This window comes from Triplophysa rosa, linkage group LG19 (assembly GCF_024868665.1).
Source record: "Triplophysa rosa linkage group LG19, Trosa_1v2, whole genome shotgun sequence".
In the NCBI taxonomy this organism is placed as follows: domain Eukaryota; kingdom Metazoa; phylum Chordata; class Actinopteri; order Cypriniformes; family Nemacheilidae; genus Triplophysa; species Triplophysa rosa.
Window position 1 is genome coordinate 13,589,134 of NC_079908.1, and position 19,013 is coordinate 13,608,146.

At 38.6% G+C, this 19,013-nt stretch overlaps 3 protein-coding genes across 9 annotated transcripts in view; all 3 read left to right on the plus strand.

Annotated features, from left to right (window-relative positions):
• The first annotated feature begins 161 nt into the window (after window positions 1–161).
• On the plus strand, window positions 162–3,718 carry ftsj1 (FtsJ RNA 2'-O-methyltransferase 1). Of its 2 annotated transcripts, none has more exons than XM_057360054.1 (11): window positions 162–197; window positions 387–658; window positions 928–997; window positions 1,124–1,223; window positions 1,789–1,867; window positions 2,008–2,060; window positions 2,219–2,272; window positions 2,383–2,485; window positions 2,641–2,724; window positions 2,870–2,973; window positions 3,068–3,718. In XM_057360054.1, exons 2-11 carry the CDS (start codon window positions 538–540, stop codon window positions 3,266–3,268), a joined length of 969 nt encoding a protein of 322 aa, XP_057216037.1. In that variant the 5' UTR covers window positions 162–197; window positions 387–537; the 3' UTR covers window positions 3,269–3,718. The 2 variants fall into 2 exon arrangements, with proteins under 2 accessions (XP_057216037.1, XP_057216038.1); XM_057360055.1 differs by having other exon boundaries at window positions 169–197; window positions 515–658.
• Window positions 3,719–4,627: 909 nt separating this feature from the next.
• Window positions 4,628–6,732, plus strand: LOC130570010 (uncharacterized). Of its 3 annotated transcripts, none has more exons than XM_057360056.1 (8): window positions 4,628–4,772; window positions 4,847–4,891; window positions 4,974–5,267; window positions 5,352–5,465; window positions 5,746–5,773; window positions 5,856–5,875; window positions 5,970–6,022; window positions 6,484–6,732. In XM_057360056.1, exons 1-8 carry the CDS (start codon window positions 4,742–4,744, stop codon window positions 6,589–6,591), a joined length of 693 nt encoding a protein of 230 aa, XP_057216039.1. In that variant the 5' UTR covers window positions 4,628–4,741; the 3' UTR covers window positions 6,592–6,732. The 3 variants fall into 3 exon arrangements, with proteins under 3 accessions (XP_057216039.1, XP_057216042.1, XP_057216040.1); XM_057360057.1 differs by having other exon boundaries at window positions 4,632–4,772; window positions 4,862–4,891; XM_057360059.1 differs by lacking the exon at window positions 4,847–4,891 and having other exon boundaries at window positions 4,629–4,772.
• A 1,893-nt stretch (window positions 6,733–8,625) lies between these two features.
• Window positions 8,626–19,013, plus strand: part of ank1b (ankyrin 1, erythrocytic b) — a 63,101-nt gene continuing 52,713 nt past the window's right edge. For 3 of the 4 annotated variants that reach the window (XM_057359474.1, XM_057359475.1, XM_057359476.1), the window contains exon 1: window positions 8,626–9,115. In XM_057359474.1, the coding sequence (XP_057215457.1) occupies window positions 8,990–9,115 (126 nt within the window). In that variant the 5' untranslated portion in view covers window positions 8,626–8,989. Of the gene's footprint in view, window positions 9,116–9,441; window positions 9,490–19,013 lie in introns of those variants that run through there. The other variant, XM_057359478.1, reaches the window with a different exon arrangement.

Genomic DNA, 19,013 nt, shown 5'->3' on the forward strand with positions numbered 1-19,013 from the left:
GGTGATGCTTATTTTATTTTATTTTATTTTATTTTATTTTTGAAAAAAGGATGTGACTAAATGAACAGTAATTTTCCTAAATGTGAAAATTTCACCTTTCATGTGTCATGCCACCAATCTCCAATAGGAGGCAATGTGCTTTCATGGTCAGCTGATTTCAACCCGCTAAGAAGAAGAAGAATTGTTCACGTGTTGAGGTGGGTGCAAAACAATCCAGCTCGAATATTATACTTTCTAAAACCATTATTAAAATTATTATTTAAAAATGCTTTTATGACATTTGGTTTGTGAAGCACTTGCATTCAGCATTAACCTTTTGTAATTGATTGAGAAACAAATAGGGAGGATGAGATATTACTCTTTATATTCTTTTACTTTTAAAACAGGTGAAATGAAATCAAATAACGCCTTTCGTCTCTTCCACTACGATGTTACTTATGTCATTATTAGAAGGACGGACTAAATAAATGGTTAAGAAAAAGGCCTGTCAAAATGTATCGTCATCTATCTACAGAATAAGTGGCCTGAAGAGGAAAAATGGGGCGTTCGTCCAAAGACAAGCGTGATATATACTACAGACTTGCGAAAGAGGAAGGCTGGAGAGCGAGAAGTGCCTTCAAACTTCTTCAGCTGGATGAGGAGTTCAACCTTTTTAAAGGTAACGTTAATGACCATACTTTGCTTAAACTGGTAATGGCATTTTGGATGAATCATATCATAGACCGCGTACTAGTGTGTATTAAAATCTACCTACCTAGGCATTTTGGGGGGTGTTTAGAAATCTGTTGGTTGGCAGCTTTGATACAAACACACACAGATGCTCCATCATACAATACTAGTCAAGTATTAAGTGTGCTTGAAATAGTAGATAAGTATTTAATTTTAAAAAATCGTCATGTTTTGTTGACATGTTGTGCTTGTGTACAGGTGTGAGTCGTGCTGTGGATCTGTGTGCAGCACCTGGTAGCTGGAGCCAAGTCCTGAGCCGCAAACTCCGGTCAGTTACTCTTTTTAGTATTTGTGCTATCTACTCTAACAGTAAGATATTAATACGACATTATATACATTTATACATCAGCTCTGTTTGTAGAGATGCACAGGCCTTCATGTTTCTTTATTTCAGTGGGAAGGACAAGAGTGAGGAGGTGAAGATTGTTGCGGTGGACCTGCAAGCTATGGCCCCCTTGCCAGGTGTCACACAAATTCAGGGAGACATTACTAAGGTGCAGTAATAGTGAAATTATGTGACTTTATGGTCTAATGGTTCAGAGTTTGACCGAAATAAGTGACTTTATCATTTTTGTAGACATCGTGTTAATACTTTCTTTAGGGCTGCTCGATTATGACAAAAAACATAATCACGATTATTTTGGCCAATATTGAGATCCCGATTATTTAACACGATTACTCATTAACTTTTAAAACAACATAGAAAATAAATAACTTTGCTTTTAAACTGTGAATTCAATTGAAAAATAAATGTAAAGAAATAGCACAGCTGAACCACTGTAAAAGAAGGGGGTGCGCTGTGGATTTATACCACGAGAAAAGAGAGGATCCTTGCAAAATGGAATGTGGCACAATAATCGTTTTACCTCGATTATTTTGTTTTTGTAATTGTTGAAGCCAAAATTGACGATTACAATTAATTTTCGATTAATTGCACAGCCCTACTTTCTATGCTTAAAACATTGCATTAGTAATTCTTCAGAAGTTAAGGAAAGTTGATATTCTTCCATACCAGTTTCTCTCATATATGCTTGACAAGCGAACATGTTTGTGTTCCAGATTTCTACAGCACAGGAGATTGTTCGTCATTTTGAAGGGCAGTCTGCAGATTTGGTTGTGTGTGATGGCGCACCTGATGGTGAGATAATATTAAGCAAGCGTTTGTCGTGTTTAACATAATGTTGCCATCTTCTAATTAGTCATAATCCATCCTGAACTATCAGATCGTTAAAAATAATGTACTAAATTGAAGGTTTTAATATGTGTTCCCTTTTATAGTTACAGGGCTTCATGATGTAGATGAGTACATTCAGGCACAGCTCCTGTTAGCTGTATGTATTGCTTGTATTTTGACTGTTGTGGTTTCCTTATGATAAATAAGTAGATCATTTGAAGTATAATTAATGGCTTTGTTTTGTTACATTTTGTTACATTGCAGTAGTAGGATTTGGACTTGATTTTAATGGATCTAATTATTTTATATTCACAGGCTCTGAATATTACCACTCATGTCCTCAAACTAGGTGGCAACTTTGTGGCAAAAGTAAGCTATTCTATTATCATTGCAATATTCATTCTATTATCACAAACAACACAGTTTGTTTAAAATTTAAATGCCAAATGAACATTGATTTCCGCTGTGCCTCTGCGTAGATCTTCAGGGGAAAAGATGTGACCCTCTTGTACTCGCAGCTCAAGATCTTTTTTAGTTCTGTAACCTGCGCCAAACCACGCAGCAGCCGCAACTCCAGCATAGGTGTGTACACTGACCCCAGCAAGTGAAAAAAGTTCCAGTTCCTGATTTTTTTGTTAGTCACAACTCACGACACATTATACAATTTCATAAAAGGTAAGTATATAAATGTACTGTATCAGACTAACCTTTTAATGTTTTATGTTATTACCCTGTAGAGGCATTTGTGGTGTGTCAGAATTATTCCCCACCCGAAGGTTATGTTCCCAACATGTCCAATCCCTTACTGGATCACTCATATGGTAATTTCCTGTACTATATAAAAGCAAATATTTTTACTTCCGTTTGTCTCATGTACTTCTCTGATTCGTCGTTTGTTTTTGTATTATGGCTGCTACAATGTGTAGAGGTAAATCCAGTTCTGCACTGTTTTGTTTTTCCTCTCAGATGTAGACTTTAACCAGTTAGAGGGACCAAACCGAATAATAGTCCCATTCCTCGCTTGTGGAGATCTTAGCGCCTTTGATTCAGACAGGACTTATCCGCTTCAGGTGCCTGACTTTTACATCGTATCACATAAAATATGTATCACTGTAGTCTATAGATATAATAAGCCTCATAAATGTTTGTTTCATTCTCAAACAGCTCGATTCCTCTAAAGAGTATCAGTATCTACCACCCACCCAGCCTCCGATTCGGCCTCCCTACCTGCAAGCCTGTCAGCTCCGCAAGAATAACCTGTTAGCCAAAGAGGACTCACCCTCCGGTGCGCTTGATGATGCTCTGTCTTCTTTAGACCTCAACACGAGTCAGGACCCAAACACGGTGACATCAGAAACACACTAACGTCATTGAACATTTTGATTTGTACAGCTAGCCTTCTATGTTATAATCTCTATTGTTTTATTGTGAGTGAACAACAGCTCTTTTTAAAGTTTTCAAGAGGCTGCTTATAAAATTCATTTTATGTATTTATCAATAGAACAAAGCCCTTTGTGACTTCACCTAAAAATCAGAAAAACATGACAAATATTCTTGGTAAAACTTTACAAACAGGTTCCATTTATAAACATGAGTTATGCATTATGAGCTATATATTTTTTAATAATTTATTCAGCTTTAATGTTAGTTCATATCAATACAATTTTTGTGCAACTAATGTTAGCAGATACAAATCTACATTTTTAAAATCTTGAAATTGACATTAAAATGCCATAGAAACACTATATTTTTCATTGTTCATGCTAGTAATTTAGTTTACTAATGTAATGAATTGGAACCCTATAATTAAGTGTTGCCATTTTCTCCTTTTCAATGTTTTTTTTTGTATGATCTATGTCTTAGAAACAAATTTTTGACTTTTAACTGTATGACAACATCTTATTAAAGACAACTGTAACTAAAATCTAACAAATGCTTTTTTTATTTGTAAGTGTTCACACTTAAAGCTGAAGTCTGTGTCCAAAGTTGGTCCTGGAGTGTCGGTGTCCTGCTGAGTTTAACTTCAACCCTAATCAAACACACCTAAACAGCTAGTCAAGGTCTCACTAGGCAGACTAGAAACTTCTAAACGGGTGGGTTGAGTTTTAAGCTAAACTCTGCAGGACACCGGCCCTCCAGGACCAACTTTGGACACCCCTGCAAAGAGTTTTCTTCGACACTCCCCCCACCTTCCATTGGTTGGGCAAACAGATAGTCCCGCTCCAACCCTACGGCTTTGGTTGAGCAGATTTTGCTGTGCGAACAGGTTTTAAAGTTGAACAAAAGTGTGAAAAATCAACCTGCAAATTGCTCATTTATAGTTGTTTTTGAATATAAAGCTGCGATGAGAAGGCATATTAACATAGCAAAAAAATGCACACAAGTTGACATATTTTAGAAACTCAATGACTTCTTTTAGAACTCACCATTCTCACAGTGTGGGTAAGAAGATCTTCCATCTGTTTCCTCCTTTCATTTATATGGCAAGTCATCCATGACTACACAGTTTCTAAACTCCTGTCATTCTCAGGGTTTAAAAAACAAGTTTATTCTTCAATGTTTTGTATTGATCTACATTTTGCTTTGATGGGCTCTGTTTAAATGTTGTAATATATTCATAGTTACAGATATAAAACATTAAGGTAAATGTGGAAACAACCAGGGGAATATATTATGCAAAGTGGTGTGCCTTACCAGGGGCTGGTTAAAAAACAGACAACATATGCAAAACAAGCAACCGTGTATCCTGCTTGTTGGTCCTTTTTAAATGGTGATACTGTGCTGCTAGATCTGATGAAGGTTGTGTTTCTCTTATCAGTTTGAAACTAACATTTAGTTATGATCCAGCTGCTTCATTCTTGTGTGCTTTGTAAGTAAAACAGTTTTATTGCTTCCATTATTGTCAAGTACTTTTGTGCTGCTTCTTTCTCAACTTTAACTCAGTGGGTTGTTTTTCAGTGAGTCTTACTGCCAAATATGCAACTGCAAGTATGTTGATAACCTTGATTTTCTATAGTATTCTATACTTTTCTTTTAGAATTTCTCTTAATCTGTCTTTTGCAACCTGCAGACACGTCTGTGATTGTCAGTCTTGCTATGATGACTGTCAGTGACTATACTCATTTGACATGCTGTCATCCATGCCAGCATGTATCACGGTGCTATTTCTACATCGACTCGGGGGAAATCGGCCAGGAAACGGCCAGAAACTGTTGCTGTGATCACCTTGTCAGTGGACAACAGCTATTAGAGGGTAAAGCTGAACAGCAGCTCCTATCAGCTGTTAATGTCCACTGCGTAACCCAGCTCGACTATGGCAATAATAGCACCAGCACCAACGTCACCGTCACAGTTTGGAGGCTACGTAAATTGCATTTTATTTTTTTCATTTTTCTACCACACCTAAGATATTGCACTGTTTTTCTTTGATTGTTTTGTCTATCTTCAGCCCTTTCTGGTAAACATGCCGTCATTTTGCTGCTTGTATTCGGGGCACTGGTTCTGTTCTGTTTGCTCATCTTCATCTCTGTATGCATTTGGTACTGCGTGACCAAAAAACAAGGTAGGAAACCACAGAAATTAGTTTTCACTAGTGTTTATGTAGCATATGTAAATTTTACTCAATTTAAACGTGTAGTAACCAGAAAGGACATAAACTACCTAGACTCTTGGCTATGTGATTTTTTTACCATAAAAATGTCAGCTTTAATGATTTTACTTTTATAAAACTTTTTGTAAAAGTGTGTGCCCAAGCTTTTAATTGATGATGTCATTCAGATGTAAGTCTATCAAAAGTAAATATTTTGAGTGTTGTAATTTAAGTCTTTTTATCATTCGTGTAGGACGCAAAAGACAGTTTCAACCAGTGAGGTCAGTGAATTCATGAACGCATCACTCTTGGCTATGTGATAAACCTGAAGTACTTTATTTGATTTATGTTGTATTGTTACAGATCTCAAGAACTGGACACCGGTGAGTAATATCTGTTAAAATGCTTTAGGTTTGGTGCATGTTATTGTAAGGGTAAAAATAAATAAATGAAAATTCATTCAATTTTTTTTTTTAGACACACAAGGTGTAAATCATGGTATTGAGGAAGAGCAAGAAGACAGATCAGAGGTACATTCAAGTGTTCCTCCCAACAATTTGAAAAGAGTATAAATTCACTTTCAGGATGCCAAAATGATTGCAGTTAAAGGGATAGTTCACCTAAAAATAAAAATGTCCATTTATTCAGCCTCAAATTGTTCAAAGCCTGTATTTGACAGTGGGGTCAAGTGTTGACTGTTTATCAGCTTTTTTCAAACTATCTTTTGTGTTCAGCTGAAGAAATAATCTTCCCTCCCATATTTTTCAAATAGAAGTTCAGAGTACCATATGCTAAAATGAATAGACTATGGAAATCCTTTGTTTATCAGTCGATAAAAAGTAATAAATTAGAATCGGGGATCTAAGTAGACCTTAGGATTTAGGAAATGGAAATTGCAGTTGGATGTGTATATGTCTGTTGTGTTTTTATTATTATTGAACACATCATTAAACATGCCTTTTAACAGATTTTTATGGTGTGTTTTTAACAGGTGGAGGAGTTATTTTATGCCACAGTGAGTCACACAAGTTTTGATGGTGTGTCTTCTACAGTGAAGTTTGAATCAGGGACCGACTACGCCACAGTGGTCGTAAACTAAACAACCTGAATGAATGAAAACATGTTCAATGATTTCTACCTTTATAATTCATGCGTTCCTGTAGCCTAACTATAGGCTTGTAAATGTTATGTTGTAACCAAATTTCCTTAATTGGATATAAGATATAAAAATAAATTTCCATCAAAGAATAGTGATCCTTGTGTCAAAATGTTTTTCACAGTCAAGTCACATATTTTATTATGTACATTTTCATAAGGGTTCAAATTAATTAAAGGTTTAATAAGGGAGTTGAAAATAAGCTTGCTGCATTGTAATTGTTAAATATTTTATCTTAAACAGGCAGTGGGGGCCAGTATTTCTACATATATTTATGGGGGTTCATGAAAATGTAGAGCATAAAACGGAATGATTTCCCAAGATATTTACTTTTATAGATTTACTTTTTTCTATTATACTTTTGCTCTTGATTATTATAAAGGCACAGGCATGTGTGGACATGCCCATGTCAGTGTACGGTATATTCTCACTGGTAATTTGCCTGTAATATGCAGAAGTGATGAAACACTGTTCTGCTATAAAGACTCCACTAGATGGTGATATTCACCGCGCGACTAGATTACTCGTGACCACATCGGTTAAAATGGTAAGTACTGTAATTAGATTGCTTTCAAAAACGGGACGTTTATTTTGATGCAAAGAATCCTTCGTGTGAGTATTTCGTTAAGCATTAGCACAAGTTTTTATTTGTGTAAAACATTTTTATCAAGCAACGATAGGCCTACTTTATTCCGAAATAAATTATATAGGCCTATACTGTATAATTTGAGCGTTTTGGGAAACATTTTTAGCTCAATTTTTGGTATATTATCAAATACTTCAATGTTAAATTCATATGTAACATGTTTCATATTAGTTGAATAGTCTAGTGTTTGGGGTAGCTAGTTATTTTAGACAAATGAGAATGCTAAATTGGTCACGTTAGATTAATTGGTTAAACGTTACCTGGTTCATCGTCGTACTGTGTACATACTTCAGTAACCATAACTTGTTATAAAATCATAGTAACTACAAATTTACCACTGTCTCACAATAGCATCAATAATTTAACAAAGATGTTTGTAAACTACGACTGCTACGTTAATCAATCCGCCAAAACACGGTTGCTACTATATGGCTCATTGTTAATAATACATGCAGTAGGTGTGTAAAATGAGTGGATGATTTTGATTAGAGGAAGGAGATGTGCAAGCAGTTATTAAGCCGGATAATGTACAGCCCGCTGTCATGACAGGCATAAATAAACATGAGTGATCTGTCCAAGGTCACGTGACTCAGCCATCACTCTCATATGTAAACGCTTGCACTGCGCCAGCGGTTCAGTCAGGATGGGCTCAGAATTGTAATGAACTGATGGTTCTTTCCTTTTAATGTAACTACAAGTGTGCAAGTAAGTATAAACATTAAAGAGAACAGTAAAATAAGCAAAATATAAGATAGATAAGTATCCCACCTGTTCACAATTAACACACAGTTATTATGTAATATTTACAGGTTTCTATGTAAAGCCAAGAAAAGCCAGCATGTGAGCTGTGGAAAGCTCCTGGGGTTTTCCTTATCAGTGTCAGAGCAACAGATAGGCACGTCAATACATTAACATGTGATAATTTACCCTTTGTCGTTCATACACGCACACCTCACATTTACCTTTACTTTTATAGGTTTGAATTGGACTGAATTGCAGGAAAAACAACAACGCGCAAGTCCGTTCTCGCTGAAGTGCACAGTCTGGTGAGACACAATGTACATGCGGTTTTTATGAGGTAAGCTGTTATGGCCACAAACCCCTTCATTGTTATTAGTTGGTCCTACAGTAAGTACTTGAAGCTGAATTTATCTAAAATGAGCCATCGCAGAAACAAAACGCTTGTGAATAACCCCCCCAAAAAGATGGTCAAAACATCCCCATAAAATCCTGCAAAACCGTGTCATGAATTTGTGATTTCTATGTGTGCACTGATAGGTCCCCCCCATGTGGCATCACATATCTGCAGATCTGCACCAAGGGGACAGCGATGAGAACGAAGCAACAGCAGGAATGCTGAACAAACGCAGACGGTGAATGAGAAAACACTGAGACGTAAGGAGAAAAAGAAGAGATGCAGCAGTATCCCAGTGTTGAACCTCAGACTGCGTGACTGACTGGTGTGTAGAGAGAGAGAAGGGAGGGGGAGGGGCATGCTCTTGCTTGGGTGAGGAGCAAGCAGGCGAGCGAGCGGCAGCATCTCTTTTGTGGCACGCTGCTGGGGGAACTGGCTGCCTAGAGCCGTGCAGGGCGCTCACTCCTCGCAGGCGCGCATAGCGCCACCGCCTCTCCAGCACTGGCCGCCGCAGGGACAGCCTCTTTCACAGGCGCAGCACCGCGTACCGCAGCGGCACCATGGCGCAAGCCGCTAAACAGCTCCGCAAGAACAAGGACCTACAGGAGCTCGCAGCCCAGGAGCAGCGAGAGAAGGAGGAGGAGAAGATCAAGAAGAGGAACCGTTCGAGAGACCGCAGACGCAAGGTAAAAAAAGCCACGGATGCTCCTCGATCCTCCTTGATTCTTTCTGTCTCGAGGGCACGCATGCATACGCACACCTTCACACATATCACTGACTCATTCTGTTAAGCAGTCAGCTATGGCTGGTCGTTCACAGAATATGTTTGAGGAAAGGAAGACGCTTGTCTGATGGGGTGGAGGGGGGGGCTCATGTCTGAGATGATTGGTTAAGTAGCCCCCCTGTCCTCTGGGAATCGTCCTGCTTGATTCGGTGCCTGATGGATTTCCAGTCGAACATTGTTTTTTATGACTGATGCTACATCATTGCAGGCACATTTCACCCGTCCGGTCTGCCGGTTTGCTTTATGTGTTCAGCTGCTACCGTCGTGGTCTGCCCTGTATGTATGGTGTCCGCTGCGGGCTCCATTGTTCTGTGAGCGTTTGTTGCATTTCCTGCATTACGCCGCCTCGCGAACGCATGTACCGTATGCAGACCGGCGGCGTTGTGTTTGCACCTGCCATTGCCGTCTGTGCCCTGAGCTCTTCTCATTACAGTCTCTTCGATGGAATCGGAGCTGAAATGCATCATGGGAGCTGTTTCTGAGTATGCCAGATGCAGCCCTCTGGTTACATACTTTGCAGAGGTCTTTGCCGATTCTCGGCTTGTGTGCATCTGTTTTTTATTGAGAAATGTATTCTTTGAATAGAGAACAGTGGAAGATCTCAGGCGTTACGTTTCGCGTTCGATGAGAGTATGTAAATTGAATGCACGGGGAGACTAGTGGTCCACGTGACTCAGGTTACGGATGAAGAGAACGACATCACCACAGACAGGGGTGATGACTCTACTCCCGTGCGCTTACCAAGGCTCATAAAACTTGTCAGTTTAGCATTTATCAAAGCGCTCGCATAACTACACGATCGGGCAGAGATTGCAGCTGGGGGTGGGAAATGTCAGCATAGTACCAATTAACAAAAGCAAGACGCTTACACATACAGTATAGTACAGTAACACGGCGTGAAATAAGATATTGGACTCTGAAGATTACACTGAAGGCTGTCCTTGAGGGCTGGCTTTTTAATCTTCTGCAGTACATCCGAGGAAGCATTTGTCAGGACAGTCAGCCACTTCGTGAGATTACACAAGGTCCAGAGAAATTGTAGTCGGGAAGTGTTTGTTTGATCTACAATGTTTAGTTTTAGATCTATATCAGTTTGGCATTTTCTCATTAACCTCAGATGTCACACTTGAGGCTTTAATTCATACAGTGAAGTTCAAGAGTTTAAGATCACATTGAAAATCTAGAAATTGAAATCTGATTTAATATTAGAATTGTGAGATCGAAGCAGTTTTTGCACTCAAATTCATTTATCAAGTAAGCTTATTTATGACGCTGACCATCACATTTTCTTGCTCGCACGAAAGATGTACTTTGGAAAATCCCCAAATCTTGCTGTGATAATATGGATCAGAAGGTTGTGCACGCTGTCATAAACCAAAATGCGAAATAAGACATTCTACAACAATTATCTCATTGGCTTTCATTCAGACGGTCAAAATATTCATATTTGTTTTCTAAAAGTATAAGAGCACGAGATCTTCCAGTACAGCTAATGTGTTAACATTCTCTAACATGAGTGGCGTCAGGCCATGCTCTGTTTCAGGGGTTGACAATCTTATGCATGTGCCGTGCCATTGTTGGCATGAAGAAGAGTAAACATTGGCACACAAGCAAAAACAGGGAAGATGGATATTTCATGAGCGTAATTGTATTTTGTTGTTTATTTTTGTAATAAGTGACATGTGTGATTTGAAATTAAAGACAAACTCAGGGATGTAAATTAAAAATGGCCCATTCTGTCAAAAAGGTTGTAGACCCATGAACTAAACTGGTATGGCTAGTGCAGGGGTTCCCAAAGTAGGGGCGGGGTCGCAAGATGGTTCCCAGAAATCATTTTGTATTCTTATAAATAGCGCATTTTATCAATAAGTGTAACAAAATATAAAAATGTTAGTTAAGTCAAATATAAAACCATGCAAGTAAAAAGCCATCAGCCTTTAGGATTGACTTCGCCTAGATCGTGACCCCTGAGGTTATTACGTCACATTAATGACATCAGCAACCACACTAGGTTAGGGTGCAGCAAGTCAATTTACAGCACCATGTTAAACATCCCCATATGTGCATGCAGATTATTTTTCAGGCTTTAAGTTTAGGATATTTTTATTTGTCGAAATGAAACGTTGGTTAATATCGACCAAAGACAATGCAGGGAGGCCAGCGGAGGAGGGCGGAGAAGCGCCGCAATCAGAAAAGCTATCGACCTCAGGTACAAAAAGAGACTGGTGTTTGCATAAAAAGGACATCCATCAGCACTCGAATCAGTTTGATGAAATTTGACCATCTGTAGTAATAGGTCATGGTTTATGTATAACAACAAGTAATGAGTAAATTACTATAAAATAATATTATGTTCGACTGTGTTCTTTTGTGTTGTCATTATGTGCGTGTTTGGATAGACCTAATAAGCGCATGTGCGCAGTTGCGCGCAACGTTTGTATACTTTAACCACCTCTGAGGATAGTGGGGGTCTCGAGTCACTGGCACTCGTGGGCTGAAAAGTTTGGGAACGCCTGTGGTAGTGTGATCAGAGCTCTAGTAAATGTCACATTTACTCAAAGCTTTTTGGACTCTTGTGTCTCAGTTGTTGGTGGGCAAACAGTCATGACTTTTATACCTCCCTAAGGTTGAATTGCAGAGCAAAATGATGTCAAGTGTCCATGGTGTGAGACATAAATAAACTATGGCTGTGTTCAGAATTGGCTTTATGGCACAGCATACACAAAATACTACTTTTTATTCTTGTATTATTCAGTGAGTGGTGTCTAGTTATTTATTACTGAGAAATGAAATGGTTGTTATACATTTTTAATACATTTATGTGTTAAGGTATCTTGGCTGTCCAGTTGAATAAGTTGAGAAAAAGATGCTATCACAACGTTTCCAGCTCAGCTTCTATGTTGCACATTTGAGCAAATAGTAGGACATTTGGGTATTTTATGTACAATGTATTATGTACAATATGCAAAATGTACTGAACGTAGTGATCCTACTTGACTTTTATCTTGTAAATGGCCTTAAAGGGACAGTTCACCCAAAAATGAAAATTCTGTCTTCATTTATTCACCCTCTAGTTGTTCCAAATCTGTATACATTTCTTTGCTCTGATGAACAATGAGAAAGATATTTGGAAGAATGTTTGTAACCACCAAACAGTTCTTGGCCATTATTGACTACCATAGTAGGAAAAATTACAATGGGAGTCAAAATAGTCTCAGAACTGTTTGCTTTCCTACATTCTTCTAAATATCTTATTTTGTAGAAATGTTTAAAGGGGTGCTACAACGATGTGTCATGCATTCTGACTTCTTTACAATGTTAAACGTGCTGTCTTCTCATGATTAACATGATCAACTTGTCAAAAAACGAGTTGGGCGTATTACGTAGTATTTCTGTGCTCGATACACTCCCCCAGCGATCGTACAGGTTTCGGAAAGTTTTTTTCGAACATATAAAACTGTTTCGTAACAATTTTTCTTAGTCCCTTATTGGACAATTCTCCCGGAAAAGCACGCGGCACGCCCACGCGGCAGCAAGGAGAGCAGGAGAAGGAGCATGCGCAGACGTCACTTTCACGTGTGCAGGAGAGAGAGAGAGAGAGAGAGAGCATACGTTCGCGAAGTTCAGGTGTTTGTTTGTTCACTGCATTTGGGTGATGAATGTTATATAAACGGTGGATATAACGCTGGATTTGGAGATCGTTTGAAACTGATATATGGAGCTGTCCCAGCGCTAAAAGATGCCGGACATGAACCGCATGCAGTGAGTGAAACTGGTGTCTGTGTTTTGTTGGCAATGGGTGCGCACGTGCTTTAGTTCAGCTTTTTCAGAAACATTAGCATATATGTCCACATATACTGTATGTACTGTATATAAGCTCCTATTAGGGCCCGTACATCACGTCATTACACATGGCTTGGCCCAGATTTCGATACAGCAGTGCATCTGTCTTATCTAATAGTGTAAGGCAGTAGAAGGTGATGTAAGTATACCTTCAGTTGCAGGCTATTTATTTTGTGCCTGAGTCGCTACCAATCTGCTTGTGATCCTGCCAACTTGAAGGGATGCATTGCCCAGCATTCTGGAAGCTTCAGTTGTTATAAGGGAGACATGCTTGTGCAGTACCGTATATGTACCACCGTGGGAAGCGGACTGGGGAAAGAGGTCCGCAGAGAGTTGAAGTGATAGGTGAAATATGTCATCATAATGTCAGAGATCAGGGTTAACCCAAGTGCATTATAATTAAGTACCTTCTGTGGCCATAATAGGATATTGCCACATTCACCATTAAAGCCTTACTGCTTAACTTTAATGTGACTGTGAGTGTCTCTGGGTGCCTGCCTGGACAGCAATATGTGAAATGCTGTGACAAACTCACAGTTTTCCAGTGTGCGGTCTATTATTGCCAGCCTTCTTGTGCATTTTCAGCCAAAGAAAGAGAAATCCTGCTGACTTTAAAGAATGCTTAGCCAAAACTAAATGGCATGAAATGACAGGAGTTGGGGTTTATTTAGCCTTGGCTTGCTGAATTTTTACTTTAGCTAGATTAGGATGTTTATGTTTGGAGTCACACAAAAATAGCTTTAAATGATGTTTGTTATATACCCTACTGTATAAAGTAAGCATTATTTATGCACTGTAGATTCATTTAAAAGTTGGATTGGACAGAGCAGAGAAGCATGATATTTAATCTGTTACTATGTGAAATATACATTATTGTACCTATTTATAAGATGAATGGGAGACTCTGTACTGTAAATGTTAATTTGTGTTTTTATTCGTTTTGTGAGAGTCATAGTATGTGAACGGTTTATGGCCCTTAAAGCTTTTTGAGCGTTTTTGCTGCAGTCATAATTGCTTTGAAATAGATATCATAGAAAATTAAATATTAAAGCTAGAGCAGAATTTTTTCATCTTGCCTAATAATGACTGTATTTTCCCATTTTCCTTTGATTCCTCCATGCTTCATTGACAACTAAAGTGCAGAATTGTTCAGTAATGATGAGTGCTAGATTGTGCTGGATTCATTTTTGCTTGCAGTATGATAAGGTTTGAGATCTTTGTTTCATTTCCTACAACAGCAGTGTCTCGTATGTACATTCAGTAAATGTAAATGTACAGATTTGCATAGGACCAACAGAATTACTAAACGGGGCAAAATAGAGCGCAATTTTAAAAAAAAGCGCCAATGGGAGTGAAAATTTCTGTGGGAGATTTACCAAAAAGATGCACATTAAAAAACACAGGCGCAATATATCATTCCTATAATGACCAATGCAATCTACTAAGAGCCGCACAAATCGGCGCAGGGTTTGAGACATGCCTATTGTTAAATAAAGCTGCAAATACCAGTACAATTAATGAGTGCAAACCTTAGTAAATCGCATTGCGTGATTTATTTAAATACTCTCCTCCCATAGAGTTTCATAAAGTTTCCGTCTGGAGACGAAACTTCTACAAATGCATATGCAACAGGTCAGTTGCAAAAACAGTGGTGTCCACGCCTTTTCAACACTAGTTTTTACTGCATATCTTTAGTAAATACCAACGGTAGTTTTTTTTACACCAAAAGATGCGTTTGCACTGCCGCAAGCTGTCAGTAAATCTGGCCCTAAATGTCAGATTTAAGGCATGTCCCCTTAAATGTAGTTCTTGTTAGATAGTTAGATACTATAATAAATGTTGTAAAAACTGAAATTAATTTCTTGGCTTTGCAGGATTGTTAAATAAGATGCAAGGAAACGACACACTGGTAAATTGAATTGTAAATGTAACATTTAAAAGAAGGCATTTTAAGTTATTGTATGCACATGGATAGTAATAGCAGAACGTAGTGATGTGACAGTTATTAGACAGACTGCTCCGGGTGTACGTGTGTTCACCACTTGCTGTGCGTGTCTTCACTACTCTCTGGATGGGTTAAATGCAGAGGTCACATTTCGGGTATGGGTCACCATATCTGACTAATAGGTCACTTTCACTTCACACTTTCACTTTCATTATTATAGTTATGTTAAAGTGATAGTTCACCCAAAAAAGAAAATTCTGTCATCATTTACTCACCCTCTTGTCAGGACTCTCTTTCCGAAGAACACAAAAGAAGATATTTTGAATAATAACCGAACAACTTCTATTGTATAGACACAAAATCAATACGAGTCAATGGGTACCGCCATTGTTTTTCATCCTTTACATGGAGTCAGCTGTAAGACGTCTCTTCGGATTCTGTAATAAAATGGCAATTGAATATCTAATTTTTTTGCCTTTTTTAGTCCAAAACTACCTTAAAAAATGTGATAGAGTCGTCAACTCATGTTTCTTCCTCTTAAGTTCTCGGACCATTTGGTCAAGTGTTTCAAGTCTGCTTGTACACACATACATCTCCAGGTTACATCTTTGAGTGTTTCAGTGTGTGTGTGTGGATATATGGTGATTCTTGCTCCATTAACCTTGGCGTAAATGGATTTCATCTTAACTCAGAGACACCACATCAACCTTACACTCACACATTACACCAGCATGACAAACTACTTCTGAATTGCTGCTTTCTTTTTACCTGACAATTATTTCTTGAACTGATATTCCAGATGAAGTCGTTGTTGTTTTATAGTTTCATTTTAGGGGTCTTTTATCATCTTGGAAGCTGTATCTGACCCCAAGGGCATGTGGCAAGCAGCATCATGATAAACGTTGGTCCAAGTTGGTCTGAAAGCCCAGTTCCAGTCATAATGCACAAAAACATTGATGTTACATGACATTCAAAGCAGCATCCATTAGCCTCAAAGTGCTTTGTTCAACACATTAAGAAGCCCATAAGCTATGATTTAACAACATATGACTGTTGGATCTATATGTATCTGTAGTCCTATCTCTACATGGACACATGGGTGGAGGACCTCACAGTTAATGTCCTTGTAGGGACGACGGAGATGAAGACATCATTAGATGCGTTCCCTACATGTGCAGCCGGTCTGCACACTCAGCGTCTCAGCTCTGTAGCAGTGTTATTGATGGATGTGGGTGGGGCAGTTGACTTACTCGTGGTTGATGTAATCAGCGATGCCCCGATTTTCCCTTTAAAAAACAGAGCAGAGTTGAAACAACCCAGACAGCTCCATTATTCTGATCCTAACCTATTTATCACGATTAGAGTCTCCCCAGCCGCTGTGTTCTTCTCTCTGCGTGCATGTTCTTCTTTATTTATTCTCTTGTAGTCAGACTGAATCGTCATCTGATCCACAATGCAGCAGCTTGTCTTGGTGAAGAACCGCCTCCTGGAAGATCAGACTGACATGTAAAGCCACCAACCACAAGTTGATTCATCATTTACTCACCCTCATGCCATTCCAAACCTGTGTGACTTTCTTTCTTCTGCAGAACACAAAAGAAGATATTTTGAAGAATGTTGGTAACCAAACAACATTGGACCCCATTGACTTCCATTCTATGGACACAGAAGAAAGTCTTTTACAGGTTTTGAACCACATGAGAGTGAATAAATATGACAGAATTTTTATGTTTGATCTGTGCATTGGAAAGCATCAAACTTTGAATATCTTTTGTGAAGTCACAAACTTGGGTGATATAGGTATATCCAGTTATTTCTTACTCAAAAACTTGTTGTATCAAATCAGTAACTTTTAAAACATACTTTCTAAGTAAGCTGATAAAACAGTGCCAAGAAAAAATAATGCTAAGCACTTTTGAATGCATTATCCATCATCATATAGTCAGTGATGTAAGTCTTTTTACTGCATCCAGATACGGCAGATTTGTAATCTGCAACAGATAATGCTTGACGTCTCAAGAGAACTGTGATTATGCTCACGATACACTTCCCGTTATTGAAAAGTTAATGATTAGAGTGATTTAAGTCATCTTAACATTCACAGTTATTCAAGCAGTATCCTGAGTCTGAACTGCAATAAGAGCAGCGCTTGATCGCTTCCTTTATTAGGTTACATGAATTTTGCACAATTGACATTAAGATTTTTTCATGCTTTTAGTCTTCCAGTAATTTTTTATTTCGCAGTTAATACAATCCCCAATTATTTAGCAAACTATTCCAATAATAATCAATGTCAAATCTGTATAGTGTGATCACTACATAAGTCAATGCAGCATGCATACAACAGTATATCTAAGTGGTATGCTTATTCCAAAAGTCAACCAAAAGTTATTGTTTACTTGGCACATGTAGTTGGTCATTTAAAATGGGCTGTACTGTGCACAATATGCATACTATACAGAAATAGTCAGAGTAGCAGAAGTATTCTGAACCAGTATGCTTACTAATTCATTTACGTAGAATTGACTTAGAAGTGATTATGCGTATTGCGCTGATTTAGAATACATACTAGACAGATTTAGTATTGCTTACTATAAAACCCCATTTAATGTTTGTAGAGCTCAGATTTAAATCTACTCAATTCAGTTTCCTTTGCACAGTTCCCACTCTCTAAAAATGCTTTGGGTAACAACAGCCCAGCGTAGGTTAATGTATGACCCAGCGGTTGGTGTTGTCCATATTTTACCCAAAAATGAGTTGAAACAACCCAACATTTTTTTTAAAGTTCAGATTTAGGTCATACAGAGACTCGTCTCAGCCTCAGACGTCATGCCCACGGACCGTTGGCTAAACGTCTGATGCATAAGGCACACTTTTCTGGAAACACTTCAGTCACTTCAGTGACAGGTTCATGAATGCAAACCGGTCTGTTACTGCAGGGACATTTCCACGCCTCTAAACATGGCGCGGCACAAAACGAAACGTGATTGGTTGCTTTACCTGTCAGTCATATGGCCTCTTGGGCAGGCCTTGGCCAAAGAAAGCAGCGATAAGTTCCGGCTACGCAAAACTATACAGATACAGACTGCATTTTTCTTCATTGTGACACTTTCATACCTTACAAAACTCTTGTTGTTTCTGCAAAATGATATATATTTGACATTTCACTATTTTTCATGCTACAAAATGGCTTAGTATAGTACAGAAGTATGTGAATTGGGATGTACCCAACATTTCCCCCTGTTGTTTATGCCATGGACGCTCCTCAGTAGGATACACTTGTTTATGTTCCCTCTTTCCTCCACTGTATTAGAAAATTCTGGGAGTGTCTTTTGTGTCAATGTGCATGTCTGTGGTGTGTACAGGATGTGTGTAAGTGCTCCATTACCAAAGTCAGCATTTGTGCATGAGTGTGTACATATGAGAAAGAGAGAGAGAGAGCCAGGCAAAGTAAGCAAAAAGAGGAAGAGGGCATTCACTAATGGAGGGAAAGTTCAAGTCTTTTTTTCCTTTCCATCCACGGTTTAAAATTGAATCAGTGATGAAGTATTTATACGAGCGCAGTGTGGGTTTTCCAGTCCAGTGCTTCAAGAGGAGTGTAGAGACTGAGAGATCGGTTATATTTGCAGTGCTGTTGCCTTCCCAATTCCTCTGTGTTCATGGGTGGCAGAGACTATAACAAGTGCATGACCTGACAGTAGATGATTACTAGCAATAAGCAGGTCTAGTGGGAGAGATGAAACGGCCGTGATGTTTATGATGGTGAATTTGCCTTCACTATCCTCTGCTTTGAATGTATATGTTATACTATAACTCTAACCCCCATGGGTGTAGCTTGGGAAGGGGTGGCTAATGTCAGCCATAAACACAAAATGAATGAAAATGGGAATCACTTGCAGACTAGTAGAACAGATCAGCTGTTACTTGAGACTCAATCATAAGGTTTTACAAGCGTGATGCATCAAGGTTTAACAATTTAGCCCACGCATGCTACTACAAAAGCACTACAACT